We start from the raw sequence: 21988 nt of genomic DNA, 5'->3' as shown, positions 1-21988 counted from the left end.
CGTCTTAGTTTAGTTTTGGAGAACCATCCTGTGTTTGCATTCGTCGTGTGTCAGTGAAGATTGTGGCCAGAAAAATAGTACCTAGTGGTCAGTCTCAGATGAATTCTTCACTGGTTGAGTTTCCTTAGCGGGCACGTAAGGAATATTTCCTCCTGAATTGGAGGAACAAAGAAAGTGGAGGGGGAAAACAAAGCACATGTTCACTCACCAGCCAAGCACACTCCGAACAACAACTCCATCAGCCTTGAGACGTGCATGCCGGGGAAGCGCTGCCAAACAGAACTGATGCAGCTTCCTTGACAGCAAGTCAAGTTTCCTTCTTCAAGTGGGAGACGGCACAGCTGGGGGGAGTCGGGAAACCAACCTTTGGCGTGTTGTTTTCCAACTACAAAAACAACAAACAAAAAGAGCACAGCAAGCTTACTGCCGGATCTGTTTCGTCAAGACAACAATCGGAATTGATGTCTCTGAAATAAGCTCAAGCTTAAAAAAGCAAACAAACAACCCCCCCCCCCCTCCCCAAGATTCCACACACGGCCAATTTGAATGAGTAATGTTTTTTTGCCCTAGAATAAATCTTCTCCACGTAAGAGTGTGGAGCAAAGATTAGCCCGGAAAACTGCCTCCCTGACAGGGTTGTCGGACTGCGTGGAAGAAGAGGAGTGTTCCATACCACAACCCTGCAAGCGAGGGTGGGGTCCTCCCTTAACCACAGACAAAGGCCTCGACAGGTCGCTCCTGTGCGGTCCAGCCACGTGTCAGACGTCACGATGGGATGCAACATGTGTGTGGTCCAAAAACCCGAAGAACAATACAGGGTCATGTTCCAGGTGAGGCCTCGCTCTTGCATCATCTCGCAATGTCTCATTTCTTCCTCAAAGAGTCTCACATGAGGCCATTCGAACCGCCTTCTGGCCGAATAGCTTTCAGGTTTGGCCCGTCTACTCTCGGTGTGCCATCATTCTGTCAAACTGCATCGAAGCAAATTTCCTGACTTTGGGGCCTATTTCTCGTACTATAGGGGTCATTCCAGAACTGAAAGATGTTTTCCGTCCCCTCCAACAAGTTTCAAATATACATCCATCCATCCATTTTCCGAACCGCTTGATCCTCACCTGGGTCGCGGGCGTGCTGCGCCTATCCCAGCCGTCATCGGGCAGTAGGCGGGGGACACCCTGAACCGGTTGTCAGCCAATCGCAGGGCACATCAAATATACATGTAATGTGCATATTATTTTGGTGTCCTCAGATAAGATTGTCACTGTAGCAAAAAATAAAATAAAATAAAATCCTTGAATAATACTTAAAATGCTCGTTAAAGCAACAGCTTTTTTTTCTATGATTTTCCTAATATCGTCTTTTTAAAACCTTTTGTTGTATCAGGCACAACCTATGTGACTCAGTAGAAATTAGATCAAGCAAATTGCTCTCACCATGGGTTGACGTAATTGAAGTCCTCTTTTTCTATTAAAAAAAAAATATATATATAAACTAGACATCCGTAATATTGACTCTCTTCCCACATTCAAATCCCAGCTCACAACCCACCTATTCAAACTTGCATATTCAACTTAAATCCATCTCTTCTTTTAGTTATAATTTTATCTGTGGTTTTATTGTTTTGCTCTTAATTGGAAAGTGTCCTTGAGTGTTGTGAAAGGCGCTTATAAATAAAATGTATTATTATTATTATTATAGACTTGCCCGTGCAAGAAAATGAGGATGCATCCATTTTTCCGCCCTGCACAGTCTGCTTTCTGTCACCAAAATTGTTCAGTGCGCTAGGGGTGCAGCAGCCCCGTCCGCCGGAACGCCCAGTGAGGCGCAACGTAATACCAAACACAGTAAGGACTAGACTTGCCTCCGTAGGAAAATGAAGATATGCCGGCTTTTACGGCAAGCGCAGGGGGCCTGTCTACGAAAATAGGGGTCAAGCGCGGTTTGAATGGCCTAGTGTTCGTCAAGTCATCATCCATGTGAAGTTCCATCTTAGCACTTAACATTGGTTTGCTTTGTTTATTGAACATAAAACATAAACAGTAATAATTTGACAGAAAATAAGGTAAATAAAATAGTAAAAAAGAAAGAAATCAGTCTTCATTCAACACAGTTATTATGTTCAAGGGAGTACATCAGTGTTTACCAACCTTTATTGAGCCAAGCCACATTGCGAGTTACCAGTATTTTATTGTGAAAAATCTCACGTCACAACCTCAAACAAAAATGTCACAAAGGTATTTCACATTTGAGTGAAATAATGAGAATCTTGTCTTAACTTACTCAAAAATGTACCCACTCAGAGTGAAATGTTTCCGTTGTATGCATTCCAGTTAAGAAGTACCTTCTGCATCTACTGGGAGAGCATTTAATCATTCCGTATGTCCAATTAAGTGAAACTGAATCATTTACCGCAGCACACCTGATGATCTGTTAAGCCTGCTGTGCACCGTCGGCCACTGGTTTTGCACGCAGTTGCAACATTGCAGATGCAACAGCAAATCAGAATCTACCATATACTGTTTATGGAGTCTCAACAGTCTATATGGGTCGCAGTTTTCTGTCGCAGCGCATCAGTAAATCAAATTGCTCCCCGTGCGAGTGAGAGACGGCAACTGTAATTTTTGGGATCGGTCCATTGTGGTCTGGTTCAACCGCGTCGCACGGTGTGCTTCGGGCCTTAGGCACAGCAATGTGCAGCAGCGCACTGGTTGCTGATCACCGCACTCTACTACCTCACCATAATAACTTGTGCCACTGTCATCAACCCAATTAGTATCCAATCAAAATCATCGTAGTCGGATTAATATGAAAGCGGATTAAGATGGAAATACTGAACCTCAATAAGGCTGTTCATTGGCTGTCCATTCATGTGTTAAAATCAGTGATGCCCCTATCAGCATTTATGATTATTTTAAGAATAATATGGATAAAGGTCACAAAAGATGTACTGTAGATGGAGCACAAAAAGGAAGCATAATGGCAGCTGTAAAAGAAAAAAAAAAGAAAATGGGTAGGAATTGCTAGGGTTACAGCCTCAGCACCAACCTGCCAATTGGGACCTTGGAGCCTCTCGAAACTGGTGTGGTGATACAGTGCCCCAGGAAGGTTCTAATGGCCATTGGGTAATACATGTGCCGACCCCAACATGAGCCTTGTGATCAGTAGGCATGAACAATCCTCAACGCCAGTGCATGTGCTGCGGCGCTGTTGTTATGAGTGATTCCCGATGCACCTTTTGGGATAGTGCTGTATGTGCGCGTCAAGGGCTCCACTACTTAATGGGGCTGCATTTGGTGCCAGAAGCAAGAAAGACGAAGGCAGCGTCCATAAGGGCATGCTAATGAGACAGGTAGGGAGAAGGATAGTCTCAGCAAAGTCTGCTCTTTCTGCTCCTTGTCCTAATGTGTCAGAAGCAACTGACTAGATGGAGCAGAGGCGGATAGACAGGCCTTAGGCCACTTCAAAAAGCGACACTTTGTGCACAGCCCGGGTTGCACTTGTAAAACCAGAGGAAAAACCCCCCACACATGATTCGACCTTTCTTTTCCTGTTCTTGAGTAATCAGCAGGTGGACATGGTTTGGTTTCACCAAAATAGCGGTTAAAATGGCTTTTTGTGAAAAGAAAAATGAAAGCAGAACTGTGACACTGACAAACTACAAACTATGAGCAACCCAAAACAGGACTGATTAAGGGCTTTTTGAGGCAAAATCATTGGCTTTTGAGATATACAACTAAAAACACCCCAGGAGCAACTCTGACTCACCGCATGGTGCAGGTTGAACGTAAGAGACCTTTTTACATGGCGTTCCATCATTCCCTCCGTGAACTGTGACACCTTTTGTCACCAACACCACATGCTCTCTACTAATTACTATGACACATAACCTAATTATACCAAAGATGTACAATACATATTCTAGTCAAATGGGAGGTGCCTGAACATGTCTGACTTCCAACATGCTGCCATTTCTCTCCCTCATTTTTGACGCGACGCGCCGAGATTCACCTAATCTTTTCTTCTATTCAAAAACTGTGCTGACTCAAACACAAAATGACACTATCATCTACAGGCCTCTGTTAGCCATGACAGTGGCTTATAAACCTGAACTTGGCAGAAAAGCTTCAACACTAATTCAAAAACGTGCTTGACGAATGTAAACGTGAATGGCAGGAAACAGTTTGATTCCAGTTGACAAATATAAACCGCCGCAACAGTCAATGCATTAATATTGTTGTTAAAATGTATTGTACGTACAACATTTGTGTGTAAATAAAAGTTTCAAACCAAACAGTTCTTAAAGATTAAATGCATCCGGACTGAACTTGAAAGTTAAACATAACCAAACTGTATTTAGGCAGTGATGCTTTTGCAGGCCACTAGAGGGGGCCAGTTGGAGTAGGTGACAGGCAATATTTAATGGTATGATGTCTGCATGATTCAAATTCTCTTTGTGACAATAAAAACAGTTTGCGACTATTAAAACTGTTTGGGAATGTCTTTGCAGCCTTGAATGAACCCTGACGACAAAACCAACAACATTCGGGCCATGCAAAGACACTCATAAGCCTTTGCCGATCAGTGAGATGTCACCTTCGGCGTCATTACACAGTAGAACAATCATTGAACCACATATTACCCAAACAGACATCCTGTAAAGGGGCCGATAATTAGAGCACCTGCATTAAATCGCTGAATGCTCTCGCATTTCCCTTCAGAGTTATGCGGCTCTGTGTGCGTAAATGTAATTACTTTATTCAAATAAGATAAAGTCAACGTTAAGATACAATAGGCTGCAGAAGCAGCTGATTAAAACAGATACACCTCTTGCCAACTGAATAAAACCCAAACGTCATACATCCAGCCTCGCCAACGCTGCACACGACACTCAGCAGAGAGAGCAAAACAGCCACCAATTGATTATGTGCCGCAATCCACTTAGGAAATGTAGCTGTTGAATCTTGTGCATACGAATCGGGCAAAAGTGAGGACGAACGCCAACAGTAAACCTGGCAGCTTCCCCTGGAACCAAATTGGTTTCAAGGGAAGCTGCTTCCATGGCAACCGATGTCCTTTAAAAAAAAAAAAGCCCAGCGTGTGCCTGTGTGTGTGTGCGCAACCTTGCACTCTGTCACCATTTCAGTCCAGCTCTTTTAAAAGGTCCTTACATTTCAACAAAAAAAGCAAACAATTATCAGGATGTGTTTTATTGTTAATTGCCTGGTGAGGTGAATTCAGAGATTTGTGTCTCTACACATAAGACATGTTTGAACGTCATTGCTGGATATAGAGAGAACTACGGTATTAAGTACTCACATGTGGAGACTTTTCTGCAGGATTACAGTTTTCTTCTTTTTTTTTTCATGGCAACGTGATGCACTTCACCTTGGCCACAAGTTGCCCTTCCCCCATTATAAAAGAACTTCCTTCGCATCACCAGTTATCTGGCGTAATTGCGACATGCAGTTAGCCAGCCAGCTCTTCAGATAGTCCGCTGGTGTGGCCGCTCTAGAGTGCCTTGTTGCTGGTCATGAGTGCATGCACATCACACTGAGAAACACAGAAGAGTGAAGTAGGGTTGGTGAATTCTTTTCTAAAAAGTACAGCTTGACGCCCATCGTGTGGATGGGGGCTTTACGCTGGCATGGCCGCTTTAGAGGGCCATGTTGTGGGCCACGGAAAAGCCCCGCAACGACCCAGTGGGATTATTTACAGCCACCGCAGACTTTGCGCAAGTGTATTTTCAAACATCCATTTTTCAAGGCATACGAGAGGTCTTTGAGGCATTGCCAGTTGACCGGGGTGTGGTTTCAGCGCACTCAGCAGAGAGAGCATTTTGAAATGTCCTCATTTTATACACTTGGTGATTTTTTTAAATTTTATTTATTTTTGTCATGAATCATCTAATTTGGAAGAGTTGTTGACAACACTCTTCTCTGTGTGCTGTTAAATTGACAAGACATATTTATTTTCACCTTACTGGAACTTTAAATGAGTAATATTACAATGTTCTGTTTGTATATTTAATATTGTTATGTGTATTACTGAATAATATTTCGACTTGGGGATTCATAAACAGCTCATCCAAAACTAATCCTAAAATATAGGCCTATCTGCCTGTTGCATTTTAATGTCATTTGATGTGGACATGATGCTGCGACCTTGTGCGCTTCAGATGTAAGAAATCGGAGAAACATCCACCCATGTAACTAATGCATCTACTTGGAAAGTCTTTGTATCCTCTGCGGGCTTCATCAGCGCGGCTGCTGCATGGCTCAGACGGCGGGGCTGGTCGCGTACCACTGGGTCAACTGTTCCCACTTGAATTGATTCTCCGAGAAGGTGACGACTGTTCACACCCTCAAAGCGCGGGGAGGAGACAAAGCCATTGCGGGGGAATCAAAGCAGGCCAGAAGGTTGATTTATTTGCCCCCCGCCCAATGTCTGCAGAGACTCAAGCTGGATAAGAGCAAGAGGAAGACGATGTGTGTTTTATGGACACGGTGATCTGCAGAGTAGTCCTTTCCCTCCCTTTCTTTCTATGGCAGCGTGTTTATTTTGCTCTTTAACTCATTCAGTACCAGTCAATTGTGGACCAAGTCTGAAAAGACGTTTAAAAACGTCTTTGGGAGTGAATGAGTTAAAAAGCTTTCGGATAACAACAAATTGTGCTTCAACCACTGAGTTATTATCTTGAGGTCGTTTTTTGTGTTTGAATCACAGCCTGTTTGCATCCACCAAAACAATTCCACTTCCCCCCCCCCCCTTCCCCCAACCTTCTTTCTCCTCCGTTTGGATCTCTTTCATCTCCATCCACAAGCGCAGCCTCCGCCCTCGGCTCCGCGGCACATAGAGCCACCGCCCACCTCCTGTGTCTGCTCTGCGATGCCATTTTTTTTCATTTGTTTATCTATAACAATTCCGGAGAGTTTTGGCTGTTATGTTAATAAGTTAAAAATCCAAAATATAGAATGAGCTCATGCACCCTGATGGTTGCTGCAAGCCCGGGCTTTCCAGACGGCCGCAACATTAGGTACACCCGCACAATTTAACAACATCCAGTTCGAGAGCCTTTTAGATACAAAGACAATAATGCTGATTTTTGACTAACAATGACCAATATACTGTAAATCATTTTCTTGGCGATATATCTTTCAGTAAAGATGCTTGGGGAAAGGACTGATCAATCAGTGATAGTTGAGTGCTCTCCACTTTGGCCTTATTTGCTACTTTCAATTGTCAAACTCGATTGCTCAGATTTCAAATTCTCCTCAGTCAATGTTTTGTTGTTGAGTAGTTGGTCAGAGCCACCCAAGTTCTACTAACTAGCAAAGCACGTCTGTAACAATCTGTATGGATCATTACATTTAATAATCAGCATCTCCAGGGAGTATGATGCATTTTATTTAAATACTACAATGTTTTTCCCCATGTCGTTAGATCAAAATTGATTGTTAGCTGCTCCAGATGATGCACAGCTTCATGCTCTTATATTACATTGATGGTTTCCATAATTGCGATGTAATAATGGTGGTATTAAAAGTCCCCACTGAAGGTACCAAATGCGCAGACCGCCAATAAGTCCTAATGATCAATTCATTGACTAATTGTTTATTATCCCTGTCCCGTATCCTTTTCACAGAAGGAGTTTACAGTGGGAAGAAAGTGAAAGTTCCTCTTTCTGTCATATACCTGTACAGTACATGAAATTTGACCTCTACATTTGACCCATCACAGCAAACACACACTATTAGTGGCACCCACTACAGCTGTAGCACCCAGGGAGCAGTTTTGAGGTATCGGTGTCTTGCTCAAGGACAGCGCATCTCTATGTCTGGCTGGGGATGGTCTTGAACCAGAGTCCCGTAGATGATGAATTAACCACTTGGCCATGGCTGTCCCCACGTGTTTGTTGTGTTGCTTACAATATGCTATACTGTACATGACTACAAATACAATCTCTGTTCAAGTCCTGGTAAAGTGGAAAAAAAAAGTCTGTCCAAGTTTGAATGATTAAAAAAAAAAACGAGTATGTAAAATGCGGCTGTAAAATTGTGAAAATATGAGGGTACGTCTCTGCTTTCAGTGAATGCCCTGAAACCACAACCCATTCTCCTGTCAACTGTCAATCAAACACCACTGCTACATCGTGGGACTGTCTTATGATGAGACTTTTTTTTTTTAAATCCCCTCGCTCTTACGGCTTTCTTTGTGTGGCACGCTTCTACTGGCGGCCAACTACGAAGCGCTCTTAAGTAGCCACAGCAGCAGACTACAGCAAGCTTGCTAATCGCTTTTGCAAACGAAGGCCCTCAATGTTTTGGGAAAAGTGGGCAATGAATGACAAATACATCACGGGATCTCGTTTTAGCCACGCCCCCCCCCCCCCAAAAAAATCTGGAAAAATAAAATGTGGAAAAACTGTTTGATACTATACACCAGGAACTCAGCACTCCTTAGTTCTCAATGTGTGCAGAATGTGCAGAAAACATTTCAGGAATTATCTTCAACATTCATTCATTTTCCGATCCGCTTACTCCTCACAAGGGTCGCGGGGGGTGCTGGAGCCTATCCCAGCCGTCTTCGGGCAGTAGGCGGGGGACACCCTGAACCGGTTGTCAGCCAATCGCAGGGCTATCTTCAACATGCTGCATATATATTTTTCGAAAAAAATCTCTGCTTTCACTTGAAATGAAGAAGTGTAGCAGTGTCAATCAAATGTGTACAATAATGTCTTACAGAGTCCATTGTTTTAATTTGTCAATGAACGTGGGCCCGAGAGTGTCTGTGATGTGTGACGGCCTACTAACCCAAAGATGAGTGTAATGGATTCTTCATCAGCTCTGGGCAGAGAAATGCTCTTACCCAGCATGAAGTTGTCTTCAAAGCAAGCCGAGCACCCTCATTGATAATAAATGAGAAGAGCAAATGGGCCCTGCGCTCGCTCACCTTCTCCTTCTCGCTGGTTGCCATACCTGTCTGACACGCATGAACATGGAAGTTGTTGGAGGATGATCAAGCAGGGGGAAGCGTGTTGTTGTCGACACGGCGGGATCCCTTGACCGTTCTCCACTTCCCCAGGTCCTCCGCGCGTTCGTTTGATTCGGGCTGAGTTGATGTGCAAAAGTCAGAGGCTGGAAATGGAGAAGTTCTTGCAAGATGTTTTACTGAACGTTCAGGGCACAACACGAATCGATTCGGGCTCCTGTGAGTCTCAGATTTCATCAGGAAGCCCCGAGCAACTACAGTCACACGTACATATAGGCATAGTATGTTAATTATATTAATTAGGGGCGGGCAGTCCTTCCCCTAATGTAAAAATCAGAAACAAAGAAAGGTCAATGCAGTTCGATCTTGGCATTTTGACAAAGTACAGACCACATCTGCTGTGCACAAATCTCGAGATAAGAGTTCCTCCTCAAGGGAACTTGACAGCCTTCAGGAACTGGGGGACGCAAAAGAAGACACTTGGGGGCTGTTAATCACTCAAGGGGAAATAGGACCCCAGCTTCACACTACATTCTTTGTTTTAAGTAGCGGATGTTCAGGACAGAGACCTAATAGTCAAAGTCGACCTGTCTATGATACAAAGTTTTAAGCTAAACATTTAACATATATAGGTGATATCTTCAATGTGTTTCCTTGCGGTCTTTTACCGATGCTTCCTGTTATTACGAGTGCATTAAGAACGCACGAACGCAATGCGGGGAACACTTCCCGCCAGTACCTGCAAGAGAGGAAACAGCTTACCGGTACTTGTTATCAAGTCAGGAAGCTCATTCGGAGACACAGTGTGATTTATGATGGGACATCAGCATGAGGAAGGACAATCACAAATAGAAGCCGAACGGCGTGGGTTGCCATCTCAGGGGAGGGACAGCGCGGATAGAAGTGCTGAGGCAGCACGGTGAGAGAAGCCGAGAGGAAGGGAGATGAAGGTGGGCAGGAGGGAAGGAAGGATGATGGTTGGAGGTGCGAAAGGTAGTGAGGCGCTTTCAGAGGATTCCAACAAAGGGGAAGAAGCAAGATATTCCCCGTCCGTGGCGTTATTTAAGAGAAGATGGTGATGTTAGCGATTTTCGTAGCTATTCTTCATGGATGTTGGAGTTGGAATTAAATAATAGAGATGATATGTGATATCATTGTTTCTGTGCAATGCTGTGCAATATGGACAAAATTGTAGAACCTGATATGGGTCATTTACATCTGATTTACAATACTGTATACTGTAATACTGTGAAATTAATGTAAACTGCTCTATAACATGGTACATTTATTAACATCAAAAAAACAAAACAAAACAAAGAATAAGTCAAGTCAGCTTTTAAGTATGTTGCCCAGGGGACACAACAAGCACCCCCCCCCCCCACCCTCCCCTGGCATGGCACCGCTACCTACACTATTTGAGAAGAACTAACTCAGTGTAGAAAGCGTGACTACGTATGGCAAACGGCGTATGCCATCTCTGCCGGCCCCTTGAGTCCAATCATAACAAAGACGTGGCCAGTGATGAAAATGATTTCGACGCCTGTGTTCGAACTGATCCAGACGAGTCTTTTTCTTGCAGTTGAACAGAAAGGAGTTGTCCCGCCTGTCTGGAGATCCCACACTGGACATGAGGGACCCCGTGCTGTCCAACATAGTACGGGGGCGCCGGGCCCGCAGACGCGCAGGCTCCACAGGGCCCCCCGCTAGCATCGCACCGCTGACCATGGGGATGGCCGACTGCGTGGACAGCTGCACCCAAACGGACATCAGCTTCCAACATATGTTGACCGCGGGCAAGAGCAGGCAGTCTCCGCCCAACCCTCCACCTTCCCCGCCTCTGCCAACACTCCTGGAGCCTTATCTACTCAATGAGCTGTCAGTCACATCACAGTTACTGCGTCCTCACAGTCGGACAGACCTTTCACTAACCACCCTTTCAGTTTCCTAGAGCCCGTGTACTACGACCCCTCCGACTACTTTGACGTCTCTCAGCATGACGTTGACAGGCAGGATCAGCTGGAATACGAGGTGAGTGATGGACGGAAAGCCGCTTTCGCGTTTATTCCATATCCTTCATATCCAGCGAAACCCACTGCACAGATGTCACAGCCAATTGAAAATGCAGATATCATTTAACTACTTTAAAAAAAAAAAAATCATAACTGAGACCAAGTTAACGAGGAGCTGCCGCGTTGCGACCAATCGAACCGAATTACATTGTACCTATCTTGTGTTTTACAGTAATACTCAACTACAGTATATTTACAATTCCGTTTGTACGGATATGCATATAGGCTCTCTAAAGATCCACGCTCTGTCTTCTTGATTATTGCCTCTCTTTGTGGCCATTTGCTTCCTCCATGACAACTGCGCAATGGTTTTTTTCTGGTTCTGCAGCTTCAAAAAGCCATGCACTTGAATTCTTTTTCTGGCATGCAGTCTGCGAACTTTTCATCAGCCACTTTTTTCATTGTGCTCCACTTCAATTGAGTTTGGCGACATCACTCATGATGTATAGCCATACTACGATGCTCTTTGTCCTCTCTGGTTAGACTATTCAGTGCATTCATAGAGTGGTTGCACCTAAAGCATTATCACATGTTTCGTTGTCCAACTTGTTTCGCACTACCAGGAGGTGGAACTGTACAAATCCCGTCACCAGGATAAACTCGGGCTGACCGTGTGTTACAGAACAGACGACGAGGAGGATCTCGGGATCTACGTCGGCGAGGTGATGACTTGCCGTTTTTTATTTATTTGTTTATTTGTGCATTTATTTATTTTGCATTTGCTATATCTTACTCCATAAACTGTCTTCACAATAAGCTTGTCACTTCCTCCAGGTGAACCCAAATAGCATTGCTGCAATGGATGGCCGCATCCGCAAGGGGGACAGAATATTGCAGGTACACTTACACATATGGTGCCTTGCATGCTATTCATGCAAACGGCCACCTTGCACCATAGACATACTGTAAATTCAAGTGGAAATAATCCACAGTATTAAGAAAAAAAAAACTACACACATGGGCTCACATGCGCATAACTGATCATACATTGATGCCTTGAGATACAAGTGACCTGCTATATGTGTCACGTTTGCGAGGTGGTGGTGAACCCAAAAAGCAGGCAGGAGGAAGGAGCAGGGTGTACTTGACAAATTGTATTAAACATAGAGAAAACTAAATCCAAAACCAACAAAGTATCAAACAAAAATCATGACTGAAGATAAAACATAACAGCAACCAAAACATGACTGAAACAAACCTGATTGCAGCAAACAAACATGACAGTAGCCAAGAGCAAACAATGACCCAGCACTGAGTTTTCGGGCTGGGAGTCCTTTTAAAGCCGCTAATTATCTAACGACCAACAGGTGTGCAGCTGCAGGGGAAAGCCCCACAGTGCCAGCTGTTGGTCACAAACCGAAACATGACAATATGTTGACAGTAAACTTGATTCGACTCACTTGACAATATTAAGCAGCTGTTTGGCAAGGAGGGAACATATGATCAAAAAAGAGGCAACAAAGAATTGGACTGCTGAATCTCATGATGCTCAAATTGTGTCATTATTTACTTTCTATTGAATTATATTCAGCGCCACAGTAGTCAACTGGTTAGCACGTCGGCCTCACTATGCAGAGGTGCAGGGTTCGACTCCGGCTTTGGCCTTCCTGCATGAAGTTTGCATGCTCTCCCCGTGCCTGTGTGGGTTTTCTCTGGGTACTCCAGTTTCCACCCACATTCCAAAAATATGTGTGGTAGGCAATGGAACCCTCTAAATTGTCCCTAGGTGTGTATGGCTGTTTGTCTTTGTGTGCCCTGCAATTGGCTGGCAACCGGTTCAGGGTGTCCCCCGCCTACCGATGTCAGCTGGGATAGGCTCCAGCATGCCCACGACCCTGCTGAGGATAAGCGTATTAGAAAATGGCTGGATGGATGAATTATGTTATTACTCTATGCTTCTATAAAGTACAATTCTATAGACCCATTATAGACCCATTTTTCCTGATTGAAAAACGTTTTTTTGTTGTTTTTTTTTTCAGGCGCAAAGTTGGAATAGATGAAAGGCATTCCCATTCTTTTTGAATGTGATTTGAGATCCGAGTTTTCTGAATCATGAGTATGGTCATGGAAGAAATACATTTGTATCTCAAGGCACCACCATATTATAAATGTCATCCCTCCTCTTGCTGTTTGGATAATGTCATGAGAACCGACCCTATGTTCAAAAGGGGTTGCAACCAATTAGCCGATAAAGAACTTTTCTACTCCACACTGACATTTAACGCTTTAAAGCGACTACATCACTCCTCATTGGTCAATTAACAGAATACCTTCCGCTAGACTATAGTGCTCCGTAGGCAGCAAAATGTCTGGCCGACACGGCGAAAATTCTTTTACAATCTGTGCGGACCCTCAAAGTTTAAAATGAACTGTTTGTGGATGAGAAAAGCAATTAGTCACAGATGCTTCAGCTATTTCAATCGTCACTAGTCTTGAAATTGTCATACCAGCAGCGGCGCCCGCAGGACTGTCGGCAGTACGTGTAAATATTTGTCCCAAAATGAAACCAGTAGCATGGTCACTTAAACCAACAGGCAGGTCAAGCAAAGAAGAAAGAATAAAACTGAAATTATTCATATTTTTGAGTCTGGCTACGATGTCGTGCAATAGAACTTGATATGCTATGACGCACAAGATGAGACCAGCCAGAAAAAGAGAAACAAGAGAGGACTCCCGCTAATTACAACAACTACATTTGGTGTCATGATTAGTTGTCTTTTTAAATCATTGAATAAATACATAAATAAATAAACAAACAAATGAATAAAAAATGTCGCCCTGCTGTTTTGCCTGTGTGAAAGCGTCCATGCATTTTGAGTAGCTGAAGGGCATTGCCACATTGTGCAACAGCAAAAATAGTGCCTGAGAGTCGGCCACTTATGGGACCTTGTCACAGAACCTCGCGCACTGCACCAGTATGGAGTAAAGTTCTGCCACATCGCTCAGTGTGCAGTGTCCCTTACGGGCATTGTGATGTCACTAATGGATCGAGATCCATGCTGACACTAGACAGAGTAGAAGAAAGCTGCGATTGAATGTAAACTGAATGAATTGAATATTGCTTGTTTTTCAGATGTGATGAAGAATATTTGTCCTGGATTATTGCTAGTACCTGCCTGTATGTGTTTCGTTATGTGAAAAGCTAAAATGGAAATCAGGATAACATTTAACAAATCGATTCATAGCCATATGGTCCGCCATCATTGAATACTTGATTTCGACTTGACTTTCATCAGGTAATAGTTGACCACGGAAAAATCCAAGTCACAAAGTCAGGAAAGATGCAATAATTCAGTGACTTAATGTCTTTTTTTTTTCTTTGGTTTGTTCATTTGTTTTTAGATCAACGGAGTGGACATCCAGGACAGAGAGGAGGCGGTCTCTCTTCTGACCAGAGAAGACAGCACTAATTTCTCCTTGCTCCTTGCACGTCCCGAGGTAGAGGTGAGGGAGGACATTGGATAGTCGGTCGACGGTGCGCGAGCAACTCCTTTTGTGCACACTATCATCCTTTATCAGCTTATATGCGTCGTGAGTCAGTAAACTTTGTTAACATTTCCAGTTGTGAGATTTGAAAGAGGAAATACATTCAAGGTAAACGTCGCATCCTGAAAATCCCAACTTTTCAGGAAAAAAAAAAACCCCAAACCCCATTTTGCTTCAGTTCCTAAACTACACTTCCTTCAGATTGGTATTACTGTCCACCTTATCAACACAACAACACCTCAAAATCATCTTCAATTGCTTATCATTTGCCCCCCGCCCCCTCCTCAGGTAAGAACTTGAGCTTCATTGTCCCATCACTGACTATCCAGCGCAATTGCAAGTTAGGTGAGAATTATTTGGCCCATTCGTATTACAACCGCATGCAAAATGGAGCCCGAAACTCTAAGCATACTGTACCAAAACCTGGACACACCAAAACCAAGTTTCCACTTTAATGCATCATTGTACCTGTACGTCAGCGACGTATAATGACAGGCGTAACAATTTCATGCTTTCCCACTATGGAGATGGCAGAGGGCACGATTATCCTGTTGCCGTTCATACAACAGCTTTGGTTTTACAAAACAGAGCCAGATTTCACAGCGTGAATATGTGAGTACTTTGAGATGCTGGTATATCGGCAGTATTTTTTCTGATGTTTTGCAATCATGGTGTGCCGTGAGAAATTTTCAACAGTAAAATCTTTAGCGTGGCTCAGTAAAGGTTTGGAAAGACACCTTTATCCCATTTTGTAAACAAGCAATGACGGCCAAGTAGGAGAGCAAAGACAAACTGTTATTCTCATTGTGTTTCTCTCAAGGTCACTCTCAAATTATTTCCCAGGACAGCACAAGCCGCTTGAAGGCCCCCCTTTTGTTTTGTGACCAAATTGACAGACCAAATTGCTTTTTTTTTTTTTTTTAATCCTACCGTCTGCTTGTTAAAAATGGAGACTCCCACGGCCCACGGTCGATTACAGCGTCTGTATGCAGGCCACATATTGCGCAGAGTGCGCGAGGGCAGCAATAATGAGCCTGCAGAACAGACACATGCGCAATCTCTTCTTTGCGAGAGACGGCTACATTGAATACCTGAGAAAAGCTAAGCCAAGACCACTCCTCGTTTGGATTCCGAGGAGGCAGAGGTCTCATCACAGGGTAACGCCCCGGCAAGGATGAAAGTTTTATCTGCGGGAACGCAGAGAGCGGACCTGATGCGACGAGAACAAAGACCAACGGATCGATAGCTTGCCATGTCTGAATGCGCTTCACGTGTAACCAATTAAGCGAAAGATCAACTGCGCTCTCCAGAGGGAACCTTCACTCGCTTAAGAGGATTTGCATGATTTGCATTCCGGCAGCGACCAAGGAGAAGAAGAAGCACGTAGAGATAGAAACAAAACCTTCACAGGTGCCACATGTACCTCAATCTTCCCTGTGTGGGAACCTTTTTATTTTTATTTTTTTTGAAGGCACATATTTGTCCCGAGAAAAATCTCACCCCACACTGACAAACAAAAATGCCACAAAAAGTTGATTTGCGATGCAAGTGTTTTAGCTGTGTGAATTAAACTCAAGGCGCCATTGTATTTCCAGTGTACTCAAGCGTAGAGGGGAAGCAAACGCAAACATTTTCTTCACAATATGTTCTGTGCGCTTTCACAAGTCTAAATACTGCATTTTGATTTTGGGCCGCCTTCTGCGAGCTGAAAATGACCTCACAGTAGCCCGGGGCTCAGGTAACGACGAATCACGGCTCAACTGTTTTCTGAAGCTGAGCCATGATTGGTCATTAGCTGAGCCCTGAGCAACTGTAATGTTATTTTGAGTCGACAGCAAGTGGCAAAATGGCCACTCCCTGAGATGGATGAAAACGGGTGTCATTTACCGCTGCACTCATATTGCACGTACGCATAAGCACATAGTGCTGCGGAAAATTCAGTCGTCAACGTGTGACGGTAGTGATCTTACCTCGTGTGTTTTGTTTTTTTAAGGATGCTTTAAAACATTCTATGTCGAGCAAAAAAAAAAAAAGAAAAAGAAAAAAGAAAGTGGTCAGATGAATATGTAAAACATGCATCACAGAACGGGATGGGACTCAGCGTCTTATCTGCATGATTTGTCATGCCAAGTTGAACAACTCTAGTCTCGCACTGGCACAACTGAAGGAACGCTTCTTGAATCCATTTTTATTTTTCAGCAAGGGTTCGGTGAATGTGCATATGAACTGTTTGGGTTCGGTACCTCTCACAAGGTTTAGAACCACTGGTTTGGACTAATGGGCATATCATTCTAAGGAACATTTTTGGGTTGACTTCCCCTTTAACTCCCACTGGAAATTTAAGTTGGTGCACTTCAATGAAGTAAGTCAAGTTAGCACTGGGGCAGCCAGTCGACCTCACAGTGCAGAGATCGTGGGTTCGATCCCGGCTCCGGCTTCCCTATGTGGAGTTTGCATGTTCTCCCCGGGCCTGCGTGGGTTTTCTCCGGTTTCCTCCCACATTCCAAAAACATGCATGGCAGGCTGATTGAACACTCCAAATTGTCCACAGGTGTGAGTAAGGATGGTCGTTCGTCTCTGTGCGCCCTGCGATTGGCTGGCAACCGGTTCAGGGTGTCCCCCGCCTGCTGCTCGAAGACGGCTGGGTTAGGCTCTCGCACCCCCCCGCGACCCTTTTGAGGATAAAGTGGAACAGAAAATGGATGGATGGAAGTTAGCACTGTACATTTAGTGGAAATGAATGCTTGTAATGAAAGATTCCTCCTCTTTCTCTTCCATCACGCGTTTTAGAATGACATCCAAGTGGTTCCAGACAAAGTGCATCAGGAGCCAGTGGACAACGCCACCCACCTGCTGGCTAGTCACAGAAGCAGCACCGGCACCTGGGAGGCCTCCGCCCCGGGGGCCGTTGCCTCTGGGTGCCACGATCGCTTACAGAACCGGGATTCGCCCGATTTGCTGCAGACTGTCCTGAGCAACAGCCAGGAGTTGGACAGCGGAGTGGGCCGCACGGACGAAAGCACCCGTTACGAAGAGTCCTCGGAACATGACCTCCTAGGAGACGACCACACCAGTGCCACAAACACACCCGGAAGCATGCGCAAGTTTTCGCCCCCCCGAAGCGACACGCCACCGCTACTGTACCACCACGACCTCCAGTTTAGCACTGACTCACTCTTGGGCCTGGACTGCATCAGCGGTGGCGCACCGGAGGCTCTGGAAGGCAGCGACAGGGCCTACACGGGTGACCCGATGAGGATGATGATGCCCGGGCTGACTGAGGAAGAGTGCGAGAGGTACAAGGAGCTGCTCGAGATCAAGTGCTACTACGAGAGGAGCGACGGCTGCGAGGGAGGAGGCGTCTCGCTGGACGAGAACAAGAACGAGAGCTTGACGCAGCACGAGATGGTGCTTCTGGAGGAGGAGTTGCGGCACCTGGAGTTCAAGTGTCGAAACATCCTGCGGGCACAGAAGATGCAGCAGCTGAGGGAGCGCTGCCTCAAAGCTTGGCCTCTTGAGGAGAAGGCGGCCGGCTGGTGCTCGCTCGGCGACGAGTCTCGTCACCAGGCTCTGTCCGACATCAATGAGCTTCCCGAGAGGGAGCGCTCCGACAAGGACAGCACCAGCGCCTACAACACTGGAGGGGAAAGCTGCATGAGCACCCCGATGGTCAATGAGAAGCTCCCTTGCGCAGCCAGTCCACAAAGTGGAGAACCTCGACAGGAGAAGAGTGTCCCCCCCTCCAGGCAGAGAGAGAGGACGACACGAAACGAAGGAGGGGCCTGGGTCCAAGAGAACCTCAACCAAGCCAGGAGAGGACCCAACCCAGGCGCCCGGAGGGCCTCCGACGGAGGGCTGAGACGTAACTGCAAAGCCAACCTTCCGAGCGCAAGGTCCGGGGGCCGCAGTGCCGAGAACAGTCCTTATATGTCTCGCCGTCGTGCCGACACAACGCTGCCTCAGCGCTACATGAGCTGCATGCAGCTGGGGTCGCCGTCGGCCTCCGAAGCCCCCGGGGAAGGCGGTGTGGACCCCCGAGGAGGAGACATCAGCCCCATGAGTCTGGGCAGCACTTGTAAAGACGTGGGCCCAAGTGGAGCCGCCGGGCCTTTGTCTCCACGTATGGAGTGGAAAGTGAAGATCCGGAGCGACGGTTCACGCTACGTGGCGAAGAGGCCCGTGAGGGACCGACTCCTGAAGGCGCGGGCCATGAAGATCCGAGAAGAACGCAGCGGCATGACCACGGATGACGACGCGGTGAGCGAGATGAAGATGGGCCGCTACTGGAGCAAAGAGGAGCGCAAGCAGCAGCTGCAAAAGGCGCGAGAGCAGCGACGGCGGCGGGAGATAATGATGCAGAGCCGCCACGACTTCCTGAGGGAGCGGGAGCAGGGCTCCGGCGTCTACGACGAGTCCGGGGATGGCGCTGGAGCGCACCAGCAGGAAGCCACCTCCATCCTGGAGCTGTGCCACCGCAGAAGTATGAAGAAGCGCAGCCGCAGGATTCTGGACAACTGGATTACCATTCAAGAACTGCTGACCCACGGGGCGCGTTCTGCCGATGGGACCAAAGTTTACAACCCGCTGCTGTCTGTCACCACAGTCTGAGTGGGACAAAGTGTTGGATGAGGACATGTCCTTTTACACTGCACTGGCGCCAACTGCAGGCGGCGAAAGGACTCGCAAGATTTAAAATGAAAGTTAGGGGTACTGGGCTTTTGGCTGAAATTTCAAGGTGAGCCTAAAATGCTCTCGAACCTTTGCAGGGGAACTTAATTTGACTTTCTATCAACTCGTGATGCACCTGTTCAACGTTACAGCTCTTTTGGCAAAACCCGCTGTTCAACAACAAGGAGCTGACAGGAAAATTGACGCAAGGCGTTTGAGCCATTTCCAAGCACTCATTGCCTTTCTGTTACCCAGGCCAGTCTTTTGGTGTCAGGATGTCTAAAAGCAAAGAGCACGATGAAGAGGACTATTTCAATACCAATCCTAACTCAGCAAGTGGATGAGCCCACATAGGGAGCCAACAGCTGTTGTGAATTTGGCCTTTCACCTCCTTGTTGTCAAACAGCAATTTATGGAAGAAGGAATGAAACATGTGCATTCAGAGGTTTGGAGATTTCATCTCCATCTTTTAGCTTTGACTTTCACCCAAAAGCGAAATACAGCATCTATGTTTTTATTGGTAGCATAAAATAGAGCAGAAAAAAAACAAAAAAAATCCTGTTCACGGGGGGACAGGGACCATGTTTTTTTCATACAAATAAGCTTTGGATCAGATCAACTGTGAATAAGTGGGCGTTCCAGGGAAAAAGTAGAAGCATCAATTTTAATCCTGCAAGTAAAAATAGGATACGAGTGGAAATGCTCTTACAGTAAGTACAAAAGTATAAAACAGAAATCATTTTCTTTTCACTGTCAATTTGACACAGTCCATGCTTTTTTTTAAACTTGGCACAAGAGCAGAATTTTTGCACACAAAACCGTTCCCCTTTTTTTTTTAACTTGAGTGGTCACGCAAAGATGAAAGAAAGATCATGCTACATTTTAAGAGCTGGCTAGAGTTGGCCTGACTTTTGCTTTCAAAACATCATGTGCCCATACCTCTGCACACCACTAGCGTGAACTTTAAAAACAACAAACAAAAGCAAGTTTCTTTCAGATCGAATTTTGAAACACTTTTGTAATTTGTGTGTGTGTTTAGATCGCACACAGCACATTTGCCGCAAATAGGTTTTAATTGCAAATTCTTTGAAATCAGGCCACGGATAGGGAACATTCTGCTTCTCTGCCATTGTTAATGCTCACCGCTTTGCGTTCATGTCCGCTTTTCCTGCTTCGTGAGTTCAAAGATCCCAATCAATCAAGATCTCCACTTCAGTTTGTTTTTACCATTGTCATCTTTCATAATGTTTTGAAAAATGAGTCCATTTTGAGAAAGTAAGGGGTGCAAAGCACTGTTATGTTTTCAGATGTCAGGAGCAAAAAGTATAAACTCATGAGAAAATGTGAAAGTCAAGTCAAGTCAAGTCAACAGTATTTATAGAGCACTTTCAAACAGCCATCGCTGCATACAAAGTGCTGTACATGGAGCAATTTAACATGCACAATAAACAGTAAGACAAATCGGTAATAAAGGCGGTAGAAAGCACCAAACAGTAAAACCAAGAACAAATCTAAGTCATGCTGAGTCGAATGCCAAAGAATACAAGTGAGTTTTGAGGAGGGTTTTGAAGATGGGCAGCGAGGAGGCTTGCCGAATGTTTAGTGGGAGGTCATTCCAGAGAGAGGGACCAGCAACAGAAAAGGCTCGATCCCCTCTGAAAGAACAGATATCTGGAAAAGAAATGCAATCATAAATTAGTTGTCCTTTGTAATTTGCCACCACTGGCACCAACTCAGTGTGAATAGGGTTACAAGATTAAAAAAAATAAAATAAAATCTGCAATCCATACCTGAACACACACAATGGTGCATAAAGAGCGAGGACAAAAAGCACAGCACTCTGTCTTAAGATAAGAAAAGATATGGGGTTATTATCTAAGGACTTTGCCTTATTCAATGCAGGAAAACAGTTTGGCACTTGGAGCACCCCCAACTGAAATATTCTGTATCCTGACTTTGTTTTTGTGGTTGCATTTACACAATAATGTTGACTAATCTGTCATCAAGCTGCTTCTGAGAATTAATATTACTCATTAATTCAAGAAAAGTACACCAGCTGAATTGATGGACTGCATTGCGAAGGTCATGGGAAAAGAGGATTTATTGGCCATAAAACATGATATGCACAACAATGAAAAAGGGGTGTGGCATGATTGAAAGAAAATGCGCCAGGGGCTTCGATAATAAAACAAATGAAAAATAGGAGGGGATTGCGCCATCTGCTGTTTAGCCAGGTGACAAAAAGATGACTCAGAAAAAGCTCATGTCTGCCAGCAGAGGTGAGCTGTCTCGAAATCTGCCTGTTTTGACCACAAGGTGTGTATGTGTTGTTTTTTTAGCCAGACTTGAAAGGGAGCACAAATTTGAACATAATGGCACAACAGCATACAGCAAAAACACTCTTGATATATTTTTCAAAGCACCCTTTGGCTATGGACACATCTTTTAGAAAAATCTTTTAGTCAGTTGTTGAGTTGTAGCATTTTCCTTCCCGTGCTTGAAGTGGCTGCTAAATGGCTCTTGTGTGGAAAACAAGCTCATTTGACATACCGGTATTTGTTTTTCCATGCAAGTTTGATATTGAGACCACCTTTTTATATTTGAATAGTGTGACTGTGTGTGATCGTGCTAGCCGGTAGTTCCTTGCTCAATGTTGTGCCGTCACTTGGTGTGATTTTTCTAAATAAACGCCATGTTCATCAAGCTTTGCTGCTTTATTTCTTTTCGTGTTCTATCTGTCCCTCCGCAAGTGGGGGGGGGGGGGGGGGGGGGGGGGA

At 45.0% G+C, this 21988-nt stretch overlaps 1 protein-coding gene across 1 annotated transcript; it reads left to right on the top strand.

Annotated features, from left to right (window-relative positions):
- The first annotated feature begins 648 nt into the window (after window positions 1–648).
- LOC147211216 (PDZ domain-containing protein 4-like) lies at window positions 649–21914 on the top strand. Its single transcript, XM_086123752.1, has 7 exons — window positions 649–830; window positions 10568–10863; window positions 10929–11016; window positions 11621–11719; window positions 11832–11894; window positions 14400–14501; window positions 17334–21914. The coding sequence occupies exons 1-7, from the start codon at window positions 771–773 to the stop codon at window positions 19149–19151; spliced, it is 2526 nt and encodes an 841-aa protein (XP_085979878.1). The 5' UTR covers window positions 649–770; the 3' UTR covers window positions 19152–21914.
- The last annotated feature ends 74 nt before the right edge of the window (window positions 21915–21988 follow it).

This window comes from Hippocampus guttulatus, chromosome 1 (genome assembly GCF_054856545.1).
Source record: "Hippocampus guttulatus isolate MCC_2025c chromosome 1, RoL_Hgut_1.0, whole genome shotgun sequence".
Classification (NCBI taxonomy): Eukaryota; Metazoa; Chordata; class Actinopteri; order Syngnathiformes; family Syngnathidae; genus Hippocampus; species Hippocampus guttulatus.
Note: the sequence above shows the minus strand (reverse complement) of the source record. Positions and strands in the feature narration are given on the sequence as shown.